The sequence below is a fragment of the Pogoniulus pusillus genome, chromosome 23, assembly GCF_015220805.1.
Source record: "Pogoniulus pusillus isolate bPogPus1 chromosome 23, bPogPus1.pri, whole genome shotgun sequence".
Lineage (NCBI taxonomy): Eukaryota > Metazoa > Chordata > Aves > Piciformes > Lybiidae > Pogoniulus > Pogoniulus pusillus.
The window spans coordinates 16,067,310-16,083,131 of NC_087286.1; the positions used below are offsets into that span (position 1 = coordinate 16,067,310).

Here is a 15,822-nt window from a genome sequence, read left to right on the forward strand (position 1 = left end):
CTCCTGGGTTTAAATCAGCAAGTGTGAGTTAGGCAATCATCATTCAAAGGCAACACATCTGTGCTAGATGTGGAGTTCATGGGTCTGGTAACAGGGGCTGATAGAGGGAAATTTAATGAAGAACCATCACTTTCCTGCCTCACTTCTAGAATCATAGACTCATGGAATGGTTTAGCTTGGAAGAGACCTCAAAGATCATCCAGTTCCAAACCCCCCGCCATGGGCAGGAATACCTCCCACTAGAACAGGTTCTCAAGGCCTCATCCAACCTGGTCCTGAACACCTCCAGGGAGATTGTGGATCACAGAATTACAGAATGTGATCTTTGATTCCATGATCCACAACCTCCCTGGGCAACCTGTGCCAGTGGCTCACCACCCTCACTGCAAAGGACTTCTTCCTAACATCCAGTTTCAATCTCCTCTCTGCCAGTTTAAACCCATTACCCTCATCCTGTCATTACAAGACCTTGTCAGTAGTCCCTCCCCAGCCCTCCTGTGGCCCCCTTCAGATACTGGAAGGTCACTCCAAGATCACTTCAAAGCCTTCTCTTCTTCAGGCTGCAGAGCCTCAACTCTTGTAGCCTGTCCTATTTTCCAGCATTGTCTGCTTTTTGATTACTACAACCCTCACCTGTGCTTATGGGCTTCTTGAGGCCATGGAGATAGTTTTGGAGTGGGACTTTTCAACACTCTTTTGATTGCAGCTTTAATTGGATTCATTACTTACCACTGAGCTTTATCTTGTTTTCCAGTTTGCCAAATGCTCTGTGTTCCACATGTGGTTGGAAAAGCCTGAGAACCACATTCTGTACAATTAAGGAAGCAAAAACATTTCTCCTTTGGGAATTAAGGTGTTGAATAGTCACAACTGCACTGATCTGGGTTGGATGTGAAAGGTTTTGTATCCCATTAACAACCTCCTGAGCTAACCAGCCCCTTAAATGTGATTACAAGGATCACACATCTAAGTCTTTCCAAAGGGGTTACGGAGCTGTTTCGATCAACTACAGAAAATATCTGGCAAGGCTCAGAGCTGCTTCAGAGAAATCTATGCATTCCATAAATAACTCCTGCCTGGAAATTCATCGTGGTGGATGGTATTTTTGGTCAAAGGAAGATCAAGCTAGCAGTAGGCAAACTCTGTGGTGGTTTTCCTAGGGGATATTTACTCAGGTGTCGCAGGAAGTATTGTTTCTCTGTAATAAACACCCAAAGGGGAGGAGTTCCTCATATTTGCTACAGGCTGAGCTCAGTTAAGCAGCCAGAGAGGTCAAAAAGCAGTTCCCCAGAGAGGTAAGTTCTTTAATTCTTCCTGTGGTGGTCTCTCTTCTACTAGTTAAACATGCTTGCTGACTTTCTTAAGTTATCATTTCTAGAGCTGCCGATCTTTCTGCGCCTCACTCGTTATTTGCATACGTGCGTAATTAGCCACCCAAACACCTCCTCCTGGGTACTAATTGTAGAATAGAATTAAAAGCTCAATTAGGAAGAAAATGAAATGGAGGAAATCCAGAGAGCAGATGCCATAGGTCCCATAAGTCCTCCACAGCTGAGCTTAGCCCAGGATTCAGAATTCAACAGCAGGAAGACCTCCTTTTGTAGTGAAGTCAACAGTGTTCAGCACAGCAGGATCCTGACTTCATTGGATGTGGGAAGAGTTTTCACAATGCAGGAAATAGCTTATTAAATAACTTACAGGCTTATTTTGGTGCCTTAATCATAAGAACATAGTTGATTATTTTAACTTTTGTCATCAGAAGCTTCTAGGCAGCTAAAAGCCTTTCAGCTCTAAAGGAAGAGGAGGTCCATTGCACTCATGTACACTACAATGAAGAGTAAGACTCACTCTATCAGCAATTGTCCAGTGTGCTCTAATGTTGAAGATGCTCTGAAAGGAGGTCTGGCCATCCTGCTTTGACACCTCACACTGCAATTTAAACATGGCTTTCAGACTTACACCCACAATATTCCTAATGAAGTGAATTACTATGCTGAAAGGCAAGGAGAGAGTCTGAAACTGATCTAATCAGGCTCCGTTAAGGATAGCAGAGTGTTGGTGCTGTCTTGTGGCATGAAGCACAACTTAACCTCATCCTGGGTACAGCTGGAGGTGATCACTATTTATTTGTATATCTATATAGATACTGTGCAGACAGAGTACTTGTTCTTAATGATTTCAAATCTGTTTTGTGGAGCATATGCCCACATTCACTTGGGAACTTTGGAATCTTGCATAAAAGGCTTCCTAGAGAAAAGCAAAGTCAGGAATTTCTGGGAAAAGGAGGGGCAAAAGCCAAGGCATGTTCAGAGGGAGAAAGAAGTACAGAGAGGAGTGAAAATAAAGGGGAAGGAGAAGTGTGGCTAGGCTGCAGAGCACTGAGTGTCACTTGATCACCTCACAGTCAGGCTTCCTAGCACAATCAATGTCTGTTTAACATAGATTCTCATTCACTGTGGGCTGAAACTCCTTCTTTCTTTGAACAGTGCCTACCTTTAGAGGCCTCAGAGCTCGGTGGTGACTTTGGTTTAAACTAGGATCCATTCTACTGCGGTGAGTTGTCATTATTTACACACTGTTCAGGGTCAGCTAGACAAAACAGACCAGTTTTGGTCATTTCACAGACCAGTGCACCTGGAGAACTGATGAATGCAGAAGACTGAAGTGTGTACAACACTTTGCTCCAAAGGGATCTGTCAGCGAGCCCACATCAGAGATTTCTGCCTTTGAGGCCCCCTGGAGAGAAAAGGGAATGCTTAGGGAAATTCAGAATCTCCTGAGCCAGGGGACTTTGGCACTAGATACCCAGAAGCAGACAAGGTTAGCAGCAGTGGTTTTGTTTTAAGACAGCACTGCTGGAAGGGACATACGACCAATAGCTGAAGCTGCTGCCTTTTCTGGCTCCTAAGATTGTGCCTAAGCACTTCTCAGCTCCTTGCTCCAGGCCCTAGATGCATACCAGCTCTCACTGGGAGCAGAGGTATGAGTGTCCACCACCTCCTTTTGTACCTAGGTTTCCAGTGACAGGCTTCTAGCCTTTATTTCTGGTGCATTTTAGTCCAGCTTCTGTATGATCACAAGATTAGACTGTCATGCTTTTACCCATGCCCTGCCATCCAGCTAGACACACAGCCTAAAGGCAAGGGGTACCTGGCACTCAGACCACAACTAAAATCCATGAGAGCTTTGCTCAGGGGGGGGGAAGCTTTGCACAGTGTTGCTCATGTAGCAATTCAAAGGCAAAAGGTATGGATGGTTTTACAGCCAGGGTGATACTGTGATACTTTTCTGCTGCTGCTTCCAACCCAGGCAATGAAATAGTATTACAAAACTGGGAAGCTCATGTTGTATTTTTATCAGTGTCTCAACCAGTGGAGGAGAAACAGTTCTGAAGGGACAGCAGCCAGTAAAGAAAGGAGTTAATAAAGACTATATAGCACCTTGAGCTTCTCCTCATAGTTCCCCATGTGCATAATGCTGCACACAGCCAACAAACATCCAGTTTTTGTGCAGCAGAGAAGTGCTTTGATGAAGGGAATTCAGGAGGCCTCTTTTAAGAATACAGAAGCTTCTATATTCCCACCAAGGAATCATGCCCATGTGATTTCCTTGATGTCTGGGATAGGAGATGCAGCCTTTCCCATCGTGGATATATTGCTTTCATGAGCAACACAGAACATAGCTCTGGCACAGCTCCCCTGCTGCCAGATCTGTCTGAAAACAAACACCAGATTCAAATGTCACTGGAGAAATGGAAGGAGACAAACTCAAGGCGACAGTAGAAGTCTCCAGTGAAAGTGATGAAGTTTGGCTGCATCTCCACAGTGGCAGGGCTCCTCCAAAGAAAACAAACTCGTCAGAATGAAAACCTGGCTCATACAGATCCAGCAGGAGCTGTACTGATAAAAATCATCTCTTTCCCAACTTTTGAGTACTTTATGTTGCAGCTTCGCCCCTGCTCCCATGTGTTCTGTCAGGCTGCCGCTGTGTCGTCAGCTCTCCGAAGCAGGTGATGCTGTGAGCTCTGTGCAGCCATCAGATCGCTATTATTTTTAGCGGACCAGTTAAGACCATTAGGGTTACGCTGGCAGTGCGGCCGCGGGCAGCCCCAGAGCCGGGACTCGCAGCTCTCCCTCGCTAAGCCGGCAGCCTCCCTGGATGCTCTGTGCCCAACAGGTACGGCTAGTCCTGCCCTGCGGGCTCCGAGCCTGGAGCCTGTGCCCCCGCTTCCCAACCCGGGGTCCCATGCTGGTTGTGGCCTACCCGGGCCGGGGTCGCAGGCTGCAGGCTGAGGCCGGGAGGGAAGCCCGGGCTGCCCCAGCACCTCCCGGTGAGCCCTGCCCGGGGCGGGCCGAGCTCTCCCGGCTTTGCCGGCGCTTGCGGGGGATTAGCGGGGCAAAACCGCTCATCCGCTGCTGACCCCGAGGCGGGACTGCGGCTGGGGCCGTCCGAAGGAGGAGGAAGAAGGGGATTCCAAAGCACGGCCGCTGGAGGTGGCGCGGCCCCAGCCCCCTCAGCGGGGCTGGCTCTGCGGAGACCAGAAGTTTCGCTGCGGGTAATACCCGGCCCGGGAGCGACGTGCAGGGCAGGAGCGGGGGTGCCGGGACCGGTGACGGGGCGGCGGCTCTGACCGCTTGCAGGGAGCCGCTGGGCTTTGGGGGCACCCGACCGTCCCGATAAGGCGTCCCGGCTGCCCGACGGTGTCGCGGCAGGGCGCGCCGGGCCGGGGCTCCCCTCGCCGCCGCAGGCCGGGAGCTGCGGACGGGCGCGGGCGCGGCCAGGGTGCGGAGCCTGCGAGCGAGGCTGCCCGGCCGTGGGCGCTGCGGGGTGCGGAGCCTGCCCCCGGCCGTGCGGCGCTGGGGGTGCGGAGCCTGCCCCCGGCCGTGCGGCGCTGCGGGGTGCGGAGCCTGCCTCCGGCCGTGCGGCGCTGCAGGGTGCGGAGCCTACCCCCGGCCGTGCGGCGCTGGGGGTGCGGAGCCTGCCCCCGGCCGTGCGGCGCTGGGGGTGCGGAGCCTGCCCCCGGCCGTGCGGCGCTGCGGGGTGCGGAGCCTGCCCCGGGCCGTGCGGCGCTGCAGGGTGCGGGCGCCGGCGGCTGCCTCCCCTGGGCTCTCGCCGTCAGCCCCTGGGTGAATCCTGCTTCTCTCTACTTTCTTTCTCCTCCTGTGAGCGAACGTCTGGCTGAGGGGAGCGGGCAGGGCTCTCAGGAAAGGGGTCCGTGGGGGAACAGCGAGCTGGTGGAGTCTCTTTCTCGGGAGCAGACACCTTCTGGGTGCTATGGGCGAACCTGCCTTAGCAGGGAGGTTGGACTGGATGATCACTCTGGAGATCCTGGACTGATGAGCTCAGAGGTCTCTTGGGAGACATGATGGGATCCTTTGAAACCAGCCAGGGTGCCGAGGCTGGAAGCAGACACTGGTACAGCAGGGCAAGCACTGCCCACCCATGCCATGCAGGTCCGTGGCATGCCCATGTGGAATCATACCATGCCCACAGCGTCCCAGCGTGCACCCTAACTTCTTACATTCATTACTAACAAATTTGCTTCCTGTCTGCAATGCCTTCCTTCTCTGGCCGTCAAGGGGCTGTGTTGCTTCATTTGCCCAGTGCTGTGTCCAGTTCTGGGCCCCTCAATTCAAGAGAGATGTTGCAGTACTGGAAGGTGTCCACAGGAGGGCGACAAAGCTGGTGAGGGGCCTGGAGCAGAGCCCTGTGAGGAGAGGCTGAGGGAGCTGGGGGTGTGCAGCCTGCAGCAGAGGAGGCTCAGGGCAGAGCTCATTGCTGTCTACAGCTATCTGAAGGGAGGCTGTAGCCAGGTGGGGTTGGTCTCTTCTGCCAGGCAAGCAGCAACAGAAGAAGGGGACATAGTCTGAAGTTGTGCCAGGGGAGGTCTAGGCTGGATGTTAGGAGGAGGTTCCTGCCAGAGAGAGTGATTGGCATTGGAATGGGCTGCCCAGGAAGGTGGTGGAGTTGCTGCCCCTGGAGGTGTTGAAGCAAAGCCTAGGTGAGGTGCTTAGTGCCATGGTCTAGTTGCTTGGCTAGGGCTGGGTGCTAGGTTGGGCTGGATGATCTTGGAGGTCTCTTCCAACCTGGTTGATTCTGTGATTCTATGGTTTCAGTCCCTGCTGAAGCTCTCTGATAGCAGCTGCAAAATTAATTTTGAGTTGCCACCGCATTGCTGTTAGAAGCACTGAGAAATCGAGAGTGAGATGGCACCATATTGATTTTTATGGCCTTGTAAAGTTTTACTGTGTTAAAATAGGACAATTAAGTGATGCTTTGGGTTTGAAAGCTGAGCTCCCTGCTAATATATTGATCTAGCATGTCATTATTGAAAAATTATTCTCCTTGCTTTCCTCGCCTCTCTTCTGGGAGCCACGAAATGAGCTGTGTATGATTCTGCTCATGGATTGCTAATGTCAGTTCATTACTTCAGATGGTGCAAGATCCAAATACAATTTGATATTGAACCATCCCACTCATCCATTATTAATCTTGGTTTCATGACTGTAATGTCCCCTACAGAAATACTTCTGTGTTGGATGACCAGAGCTGTAAAACTCTTTAGCTCTCATTTGTTTTTTAAATACCAGAGCTTTTGGAACTGATACCAATCATTAAACGTAGCATTTTGCTTCCATGTCCTTTTCATACTCTTCCTGTGAGTAAAGACTGGCTTCAAAAAAAACCCAGGTCTCCTGTACTGGTGTCGTGTTTGAGATCTACAGGACTGTCACCTGGTGGGTAGCTCCTGTGCATCAGATTAGATTGAATGCTTACAGTCCTTAATGATTCTGTCATCTGTTGCTTTAAAACCCCTCCTCCCATGGAGTTACTGAGAACTGTAAACCTCAGTGGGCACTGAGGACTTTTACTGTTGCAGGGCATGGTGGAGAATGGAAGAAAACCACAGTGCAACCTAACACTGATGGAGATCTCTTCTAGCATCCCCCTCTGTAAACGTTGAGAGTGTGAGGAGCTGAAGCCTCCCATGAGCAGGCCTGGCCAGGTGAAATGTCAAGATCTGCTGAATAATAATCAGCAGATGAAATGTCAGTGTGGACACCCAATATGCATTTATCAATAGAAGGAGATCAGGTACTGATACCAGACATTACTGCTCCTCTGCTGTGTGCAGAAGTTCTGCAGAGGTCAAGGAGTCCACAAGCATCAAGTTTCTCTGGAAGCTGCCTTGCTTAGTTGGGAAAGTTGTTGCTGGATAGCAGTCAGCAAGGTGGAGAAGGGTGTTTAGACACAGAAATTTCCCAACTCTTCAAAGAGTGAAGTGCAATAAAAAGTGCCCTCAGAATTAGATCACTTTTTCCCTTGAGCAGCCCTAAGGTTAACACATCAGTTTGTGCCTGGGAAATACACTGTCTGAGATGAAGCTGGATTTATCACCACTTCTTGCCTTCAGATGCTGTAAAGTAATCATTTATTTCCTCACTGACATTAACTTAGGGGGCATTTGTTGGGTTCAAAGCTTGCCTGGCAGTGTCAGCACATGGCTCTTGCCTTTTCTCTGCATCTTCAAACAATATCCCAGTTGGGTTGATGAAAAGCTCAGCATGAGCCAGCAGTGTGCACATGCAGCCCAGACAGCAACCGTGTTCTGGGCTGCAGCAAGAGCAGCGTGGCCAGCAGGGCAAGGAAAGGGATTCTGCCCCTTTACTCTGCTCTCCTGAGACCCCACCTGAAGTACTGTGTGTAATTCTGGAGCCCCCAACACAAGGACATGGAACTGTTGGAGCCAGTCCAGAGAAGGGCCATGAAGATGGTCAGAGGGCTGCAGCAGCTCTGCTGTGAGGACAGGCTACCACAGTTGGGGCTTTTCAGTCTTGAGAAAAGAAGGCTTAGAGGAGATCTTAGAGTGGCCTTCTAGTATCTGAAGGGGACCTACAGGAAGGCTGGAGAGGGACTAGTGACAAGGTCTTGTAATGACAAGGTAAGGCAGTTAAACTGGCAGAGGGGAGATTTAGACTAGATGTTAGGAAGAAGTTGTTTGCAGTGAGGGTGGTGAGACACTGGCTCAGGTTACCCAGGGAGGTTGTGGCTGCTCCCTCTCTGGAGGTGTTCAAGACCAGGTTAGATGAGGCCTTGAGTGACCTGTTCTAGTGGGAGGTGTCCCTGCCTATGGCAAGGGGTTGGAACTGGATGATCCTTGAGGTCCCTTCCAACCTAAACCATTCTGTGATTCTGTGAATTGCCTGCTGACTTTTAGGTGACAAGATGTGGCTGGTTTGCTGTTGCCCTGACTGTAGCATGGAGCTGATGCTAAGTTTGTCAGCTGTCAAGTTCTGACTCTTTCCCCACAGCAGTTAAGTAGGACAGGATTCATTCCACTTAACAGGCCTGCATCTGAAGCTGTTTAAGTGAGTTCATGTTGCAGGCAATGGATACTTGGCCAGTCTGGAGAGCAAGTCCTCTTATGCTGAGGTAGATGCTAGCCAGGTCAGGTAAATCAATGTTTGATGGCTGTGACTGTCTAAAATGGGATTATGGTATCTACCTTAGATTCCATTAGCTCTGTTGTGTATGTATGAAGCTAGGTGAATCCCAGCTCTTGTGGCTTTCTGACTTGTGTAAGCACACACCAGTGAAAGAAGTGAATCTGGAGGGGAAGCTCCAGGATTTACATACTGCAGTTTCATGTCTCTGGATTTTGATTCTCTATATTGGCTTTGACCTCAACCTGGATTTGTGCTGATGGAGACTTGGGTCATTTGGACTTCACAGCCTTTAAAATCAGCACAGGACCAGTACTGGTTTCAGTCCTCAGCACACAGCAGGCTGCTGCAGCTTTCCTGGTGTTAGGAGGATATTTCAGCCCTTTGCTGCATGAGTGGGTATAGAAGTGGGTAATGTATTAAAAAGGAGGAGGGAGGGAGAGGGAAGAAAATCCAAATTCTGTCTTCTCACTCATCAGTAAGGTAATCAGCCAAGAGCTGAACGATGGGATGCATCCTGAGTCCTGTGTCCCCCAGGCAAGCTGGTGTAATATCCAGTAGAAAATGAGCCTGGGTGCACATGAGGTGGAAGTGTGCATATCAAATGACTGAAAGAGCTGATGCAGCTGTGTTTGGAGAGGCTCCAGTTGGTATCCACACTGTGTGTACAGGGGATTTACATGCTGCGTGTGGAGAAGGCTAGACCTGGTTGTATGAACAAGGTGGGATGCTGGAAACCATGGGTGAAACTGAAGGCAGCATTATCAAACAAAGGCATTATGATGTCATTCATGTTCATCAGGACGTGGAGGGCAGTGCCAGGAGGACGCAGCCAGGCTCCGCTCAGTGATGCCCAGTGGTGGCACAAGGGGCAATGGGTGCAAGCTGGAGCAAGGGAGGTTCCATGTGAACATAAGGAAAAGCTTTTTCACTGTGAGGGTGACAGAGCCCTGAAGCAGGCTGTTCAGAGAGGTTGTGGAGTCTCCTTTTCTGGAGACTTTCAAAACCCTCCTGGATCCATTCCTGTGTGACCTGCTCTGCAGTGGGGTTGGACTCAGTGGTCTTTCACAGTCCCTTGTGTGTCGATTTCTGCTGTTGATTATGAAGGCAATCCAAGACTAATGCTGTTTGAGTCTGTTTGTACACTAATAGATAAATATTTTTAAAGTGGGGCTGTGAAACTGGCTCCCTGCACATGCCTCATTTCCTGCAGATTGCAAAGGACTTAAACACCCAGGAGCTGCTTCATTTATTGCTTGCTTAGTTAGTATAGAATCATAGAATCAAGCAGGTTGGAAGAGACCTCCAAGCTCAGCCAGCCCAACCTAGCACCCAGCCCTGTCCAATCAATCAGACCATGGCACTAAGTGCCTCAGCCAGGCTTTGCTTCAACACCTCCAGGGACAGCAACTCCACCACCTCCCTGGGCAGCCCATTCCAATGCCAATCACTCTTTCTGCCAACAACTGCCTCCTAACATCCAGCCTAGACCTCCCCTGGCACAACTTGAGACTGTGTCCCCTTCTTCTGCTGTTGGAGAAGAGCCCAACCCCACCTGGCTACAGCCTCCCTTCAGGGAGTTGTAGACAGCAATGAGCTCTGCCCTGAGCCTCCTCTGCTGCAGGCTGCACACCCCCAGCTCCCTCAGCCTCTCCTCACAGGGCTCTGCTCCAGGCCCCTCACAGCTTTGTCGCCCTCCTGTGGACACCTCCCAGTACTGCAACATCTCTCTTGAATGGAGGAGCCCAGAACTGGACACAGCACTCAAGTGGTGGCCTGAGCAGTGCTGAGCACAGGGACAGAATAACCTCCCTTGTCTCCTGGCCACCTGGGCACACTGCTGCATCCTCTGCAGCTACTATCTACCAGCACCCCCTGGTACCTTTCTTTCTGGCTGCTCTCAGCCACTCTGTCCCCAGCCAGTAGTGCTGCTTGGGGTCATTGTGGCCAAAGTGTAGAACCCTGCACTTGGCCTTGTTTTGCCTTCTCCCCTCCCCCTTATCTTTTTCAGTCCTAGGTCAACAACTAAGAATATGAGAGTGTAATTTTAAACACATTTCTACTGAGTTTTTGGCTGTTCTTAGAAATGAGGCTTCTGTTTGGTTGTTGGGAGGAAGCTTTGTAGCAATGTGTCTGCTTTGGTTTTTACCACTGTAGCTGCTAGCTAGTCACTGTCAGGGCAGCTATAAATGATTTCCATCCACCACTGTGCCTTGAAAGGTGTAACCTGGTCAGTGATGGATATAATTCCACCCTGCTGAGAGGTGTTTCCTTTACAGTATGTAAAACAGCTGTTAATGAATGAACAGAGGGAACATGTTTTCCGTGGCTGTGAGGGCTTCACTGCCAGAAGACCATAATGGTGTGAAAAAACATACTGTTGTGACAAGAACTGCCACTTTCAGAGATCAATATAAAAAACATAACCCAATGGTAAGAGCAAGGTTAGAAAACTGATCACTTGCTGTAGAAGTTTGAATAACTCTCTGTATCTTTATGTATTTATTGATGATCTGGACCAGGGGATTGAGTGCATCATCAGTAAGTTTGCAGATGACACCAATCTAGGAGCAGGTGTGGATTTGTTGGAGGGCAGGAGGGCCCTGAAGAGGGACCTTGACAGGCTGGATGGGTGGGCAGAGGCCAGTGGGATGAGATTTACCAAGGCCGAGTACATGGTTCTACACTTTGGCCACAACAACCCCAAGCAGCACTACAGGCTGGGGACAGAGTGGCTGAGAGCATCCAGGCAGAGAGGGCCCTGGGGGTGCTTGCAGAGAGGAGCTGCAGAGGAGGCAGCAGTGTGCCCAGGTGGCCAGCAGAGCCAATGACATCCTGGCCTGGATCAGGAGCAGTGTGGCCAGCAGGACAAGGGAGGTTATTCTGTCCCTGTGCTCAGCACTGCTCAGGCCACCACTTGAGTGCTGTGTCCAGTTCTGGGCTCCTCCATTCAAGAGAGATGTTGCAGTACTGGGAGGTGTCCACAGGAGGGCGCCAAAGCTGGTGAGGGGCCTGGAGCAGAGCCCTGTGAGGAGAGGCTGAGGGAGCTGGGGGTGTGCAGCCTGCAGCAGAGGAGGCTCAGGGCAGAGCTCATTGCTGTCTGCAACTACCTGAAGGGAGGCTGTAGCCAGGTGGGGGTTGGCCTCTTCTGCCAGGCAACCAGCAATAGAACAAGGGGACACAGTCTCAAGTTGTGCCAGGGGAGGTCTAGGCTGGATGTTAGGAGGAAGTTCCTGCCAGAGAGAGTGATTGGCATTGGAATGGGCTGCCCAGGGAGGTGGTGGAGTCACCATCCCTGGAGGTGTTGAAGCAAAGCCTGGCTGAGGCACTTAGTGCCATGGTCTGGTTGACTGGCTAGGGCTGGGTGCTAGGTTGGACTGGATGAGCTTGGAGGTCTTTTCCAGCCTGGTTGATTCTATGATTCTATGACAGGATGACCTTTGAGAGCCCCTTTGCAACCCAATGCTATCTGTGACTTTGTTGAGTGAAAGTTGTCATCTCTTTTTTTCCTTAGGAGCCATCATTTGAGATGCTTCCGTTGAGTGGGAAAACCATAACATTTGACAGCTTCCCTGACCCCTCAGATACGTGGGAAATCATTGAGACTATTGGCAAAGGAACCTATGGAAAAGTTTTCAAAGTGTTAAATAAGAAAAACGGCAGCAAAGCAGCAGTCAAGATTCTGGATCCTGTGCATGTAAGCCACTTAGGTCACTTAGTTTCTGCTTCTTTCATTGCAAGTGAATTTCTTTCAGTCTTGGTAGATCATTTGCACTAGAAAGCAGTGATGGAGTTAGCTGCCTTACCCTGCTGAGCATCAAGCAAGCTACCAATGCATTTTCCACAGTGTAAGTGAGCTTGGAAGTGATTACACGTGGCAGAAGGATACCTAAACTTTGTTACTTTTGGTTCTCCCTTATGAAGCATTGCTGATTATCTTCCTGCTCAGTACCAGGAGCCCTAACTTCTGTTCTTACTGCTGTTGTCTATCTGATGGTAGAAGAAAGAGAAATGGATTAACTAGTAATAAGGCAGTAAAGAAAGAAGTGTCCAGCTCTGGAGCTCTCAACACAGGAAGAAGGTTGACTCGATGGAGTGGGTCCAGGGGAGGGCCTTGAAGATGATGGGAAACTGGAACACCTCTGCTACAAGGACAGGCTGAGAGATCACCATTAACATGAATAAACAAATCCAAGGATAGCCACAAAGATGACTGGGGGGGGGGGGGGGGGGGGGCTGGAACACCTCTGCTATGAGGACAGGCTGAGGGAGCTGGGGATGTTCACCCTGGAGAAGAGAAGGCTCTGGGGAGACCTAATAGCAGCCTGAACGGACAAGAAGACTGCAGAGGGACTATTCCCAAAGGCCTGCAGTGACAAGATGAGGGACAATGGTTTGAAATGAGAGAAGAGCAGATTTAGATTGGATGTTAGGAGCAAGTTCAGCACCATGAGGGTGGTGGAACACTGGAACAGGTTGCCCAGGAAGATAGTTGAGGCCCCATCTCTGGAGATATTCAAGGTGAGGCTTGGCAAGGCTCTGAGCAACCTGATCTAGTGGAGGATGTCCCTGCTGACTGTGGAGGGTTAGACTAAATGGCCTTTGTTGGTCCCTTCCAGCTCAATCCATGCTATGATTCTATGAAGAAATACAATGGATAAAGATGCAACTTAAGAAATTGAGAAAGGGAAGGGGTATAACTGATGAAAAGAGATTCCTTATTTTAGGGAAAGAAATTGAAGTCAGAAATGCAGTCACCATCACACTCCCAAGACTGAATCTCTTCCCTGAATATATTTATAGAGTCACAGAATTGTCAGGGCTGGAAGGGACCTCAAGGATCATCCAGTTCCAACCCCCCCACCATAGGCAGGGATGCCTCACACTAGAACAAGTCACTCAAGGACTCTTCCAGCCTGGCCTCCAACACCTCCAGGGAGGTTGTGGAGCACAGAATCACAGAATGTGAAGAAGATATCATTCTGTGATTCTGTGCTCCACAGCCTCCCTGGGCAACCTGTGCCAGTATCTCACCACCCTCACGGTGAAAACCTTGTTCCTAACATCCAGTCTGAATCTACCCATTTCTAGCTTTGCTCTGCTCCCTCTAGTCCTGTCGCTACCTGATAGCCTATGAAGTCCCTCCCCAGCTTTCCTGTAAGTCCCCTTCAGATACTGGAAGGCCACAATAAGGTCTCCTTGGAGCCTTCTCCTCTCCAGACTGAATGGCCCCAGCTCTCTCAGCCTGTCTTCATAGCAGAGGTGCTCCAACCTCTGATCATCATCCTCTCCTTTTTCTGAGCTGCCTCTTCTCTTCCCCCCCTCCTCTTTACAGGCTCTCTGGAGTAGCTGCTCTCGCTCCCTGTTAGTGTTTAAATGACAACCCTATATTGGAAATAGAGGGGAAGCAATAACCCAGCTCTTCTAGTTTCAAGTGAAAGTAGTATTAATGGCTGCAGAGGGAGCCATTGCAATGAAGAAAGATACTTGCTATATTTCTTCCTTAAATTTTACAGGTTGGGTCTCTTTTCCCCCCCCCTTTGTAGGTCATTTCAGAACTGTGCCACTTGAGAGGTGGGAAAAAAGAGGCAGAAAAAAATGTGGGTTGATATGACTTGGTTTAACTGATGGTGGAAAACTGCATTATCATGAGTGATGCAGGACAGAAATAGCATTTCATTGTCATGAGTGATGCAGGACAGAAATAACATTTCATGGAGAATCCTTTGGGGCTCTCAGATGCTGCCTGCTGAGTAACAGCTCAGCTTTGTGAAACTAGACCAGACAAGTGCAGGTGCTGAAATCAGAGTGTAGGGAGGTGGAACTGAGAATGCTCTCAATCTTGCCCTCAGGCCTGTCATTAAATACCACTGTACTTCAGGGCTCTTAGCCCAATTACCCTGTTTCTAAATTCACATGAAACCATTCCCTCTACTAATTCTAGGTAAATATGTTCAATTCAAGCAAATATTTCAAGTTCTCTTCCTTCATCAAATGCAGAGAAAGCTTTTCCTTTATGGTATGCACAAGATGAATGTTGTAGTCATTTAATTCTCCTTTAATTCTTCATTACTATAGTCCAAATCTCATCAAATCTGAATACCCCCCAGGAGACATAAACCTCTATGTAGCTCACAGTAGGACAGTGAGCTAATTCTCTCCCAGTTTCCCCAAAGCAGCCAGGGCTGTTGTAAGTCTTGTTTGTAGTGGGTTTGGCTTTTGACTCTTTGGTTGTTGTTTTTCTTTCATATTGTGGCTCCTTTGCTTTTCTTTGATCTGTCCTTTTAGTTTTGATGGGTTCCATTTTGAGGCAATCCCAAGCACAAATCTGGGCTGAGCAGTGAGTGGATGGAGAGCAGCCCTGAGGAGAGGGACTTGGGGGTGCCGGTGGACGAGAAGCTCAACGTGAGCCAGCAGTGTGCACTTGCAGCCTGCAGGGCCAACCAGAGCCTGGGCTGCAGCAGCAGAAGTGTGGCCAGCAGGATGAGGGAGGTGATTCTCCCTCTCTGCTCTGGTGAGATTCCACCCGGAGTACTGCAGGCAGTTCTGGAGCCTCTGTTACAAGAGGGATGTGGATGTGCTGGAGTGTGTCCAGACAAGGGCCAGGAGGATGCTCAGAGGGCTGGAGCAGCTCTGCTGTGAGGGCAGACTGGAAGAGTTGAGGCTCTGAGGTGACCTCATTGTGGTGTGTAGTATCTGAAGGGGGCCTACAAAAAAGCTGGGGAGGGACTCTTTAGGCTCTCAGGGGTGACAGGACTGGGGGGAATGGAGCAAAGCTGGAGGTGGGGAGGTTCAGACTGGACGTGAGGAGGAAGTTGTTGAGCATGAGAGTGGTGAGAGCCTGGAATGAGTTGCCCAGGGAGGTGGTTGAGGCCCTGTCCCTGGAGGTGTTATATGAGGCTGTGAGCAGCCTGCTCTAGGGTAAGGTGTCCCTGCCCATGGCAGGGGGGTTGGAACTAGATGATCCTTGTGGTCCCTTCCAACCCTGACTGATTCTGTGATTCTATTTGCATTTTCTCCCTTCACCCCTTCTTATCTTCCAGCCTTTCCCATCATCAGTGTCTTGATTTTCTCTTCCTTCCTTCCTTGCATTTTTCCTATTGGCTGTATTCTGTGTTGTGCACATGGGAGCTTAACCTGAAGTTCCTCCTTTTTTAGAAAGAGGAAAATTTCAGCTGCTTTTTGGCTACTCCTGCAAGCCCCTTTCTAAACCTCTTCCTTGAGAGAAGGTTCATTCTTCTCATCTCAACAGGAAAGTTTAACAGCCCAGTTCCTGAGGGTGTTAGTGACAGGCAAAGGTCTTCAAGACCAGTCAAGCTGATCTCAAGTCAGGAGGCTAATGTGAGGAACTTGAGTTTGGTTTAGCATTCATAGAATA

General features: G+C 49.8%; 1 protein-coding gene across 1 annotated transcript in view; it reads left to right on the forward strand.

Moving 5' to 3' along the window:
* The first annotated feature begins 11,973 nt into the window (after window positions 1–11,973).
* MYO3A (myosin IIIA) overlaps window positions 11,974–15,822 on the forward strand; it is an 84,297-nt gene continuing 80,448 nt past the window's right edge. Inside the window, exon 1 of the mRNA XM_064162723.1 lies at window positions 11,974–12,141. Within this exon, the coding sequence (XP_064018793.1) occupies window positions 11,974–12,141 (168 nt within the window). The remainder of the gene's footprint in view (window positions 12,142–15,822) is intronic.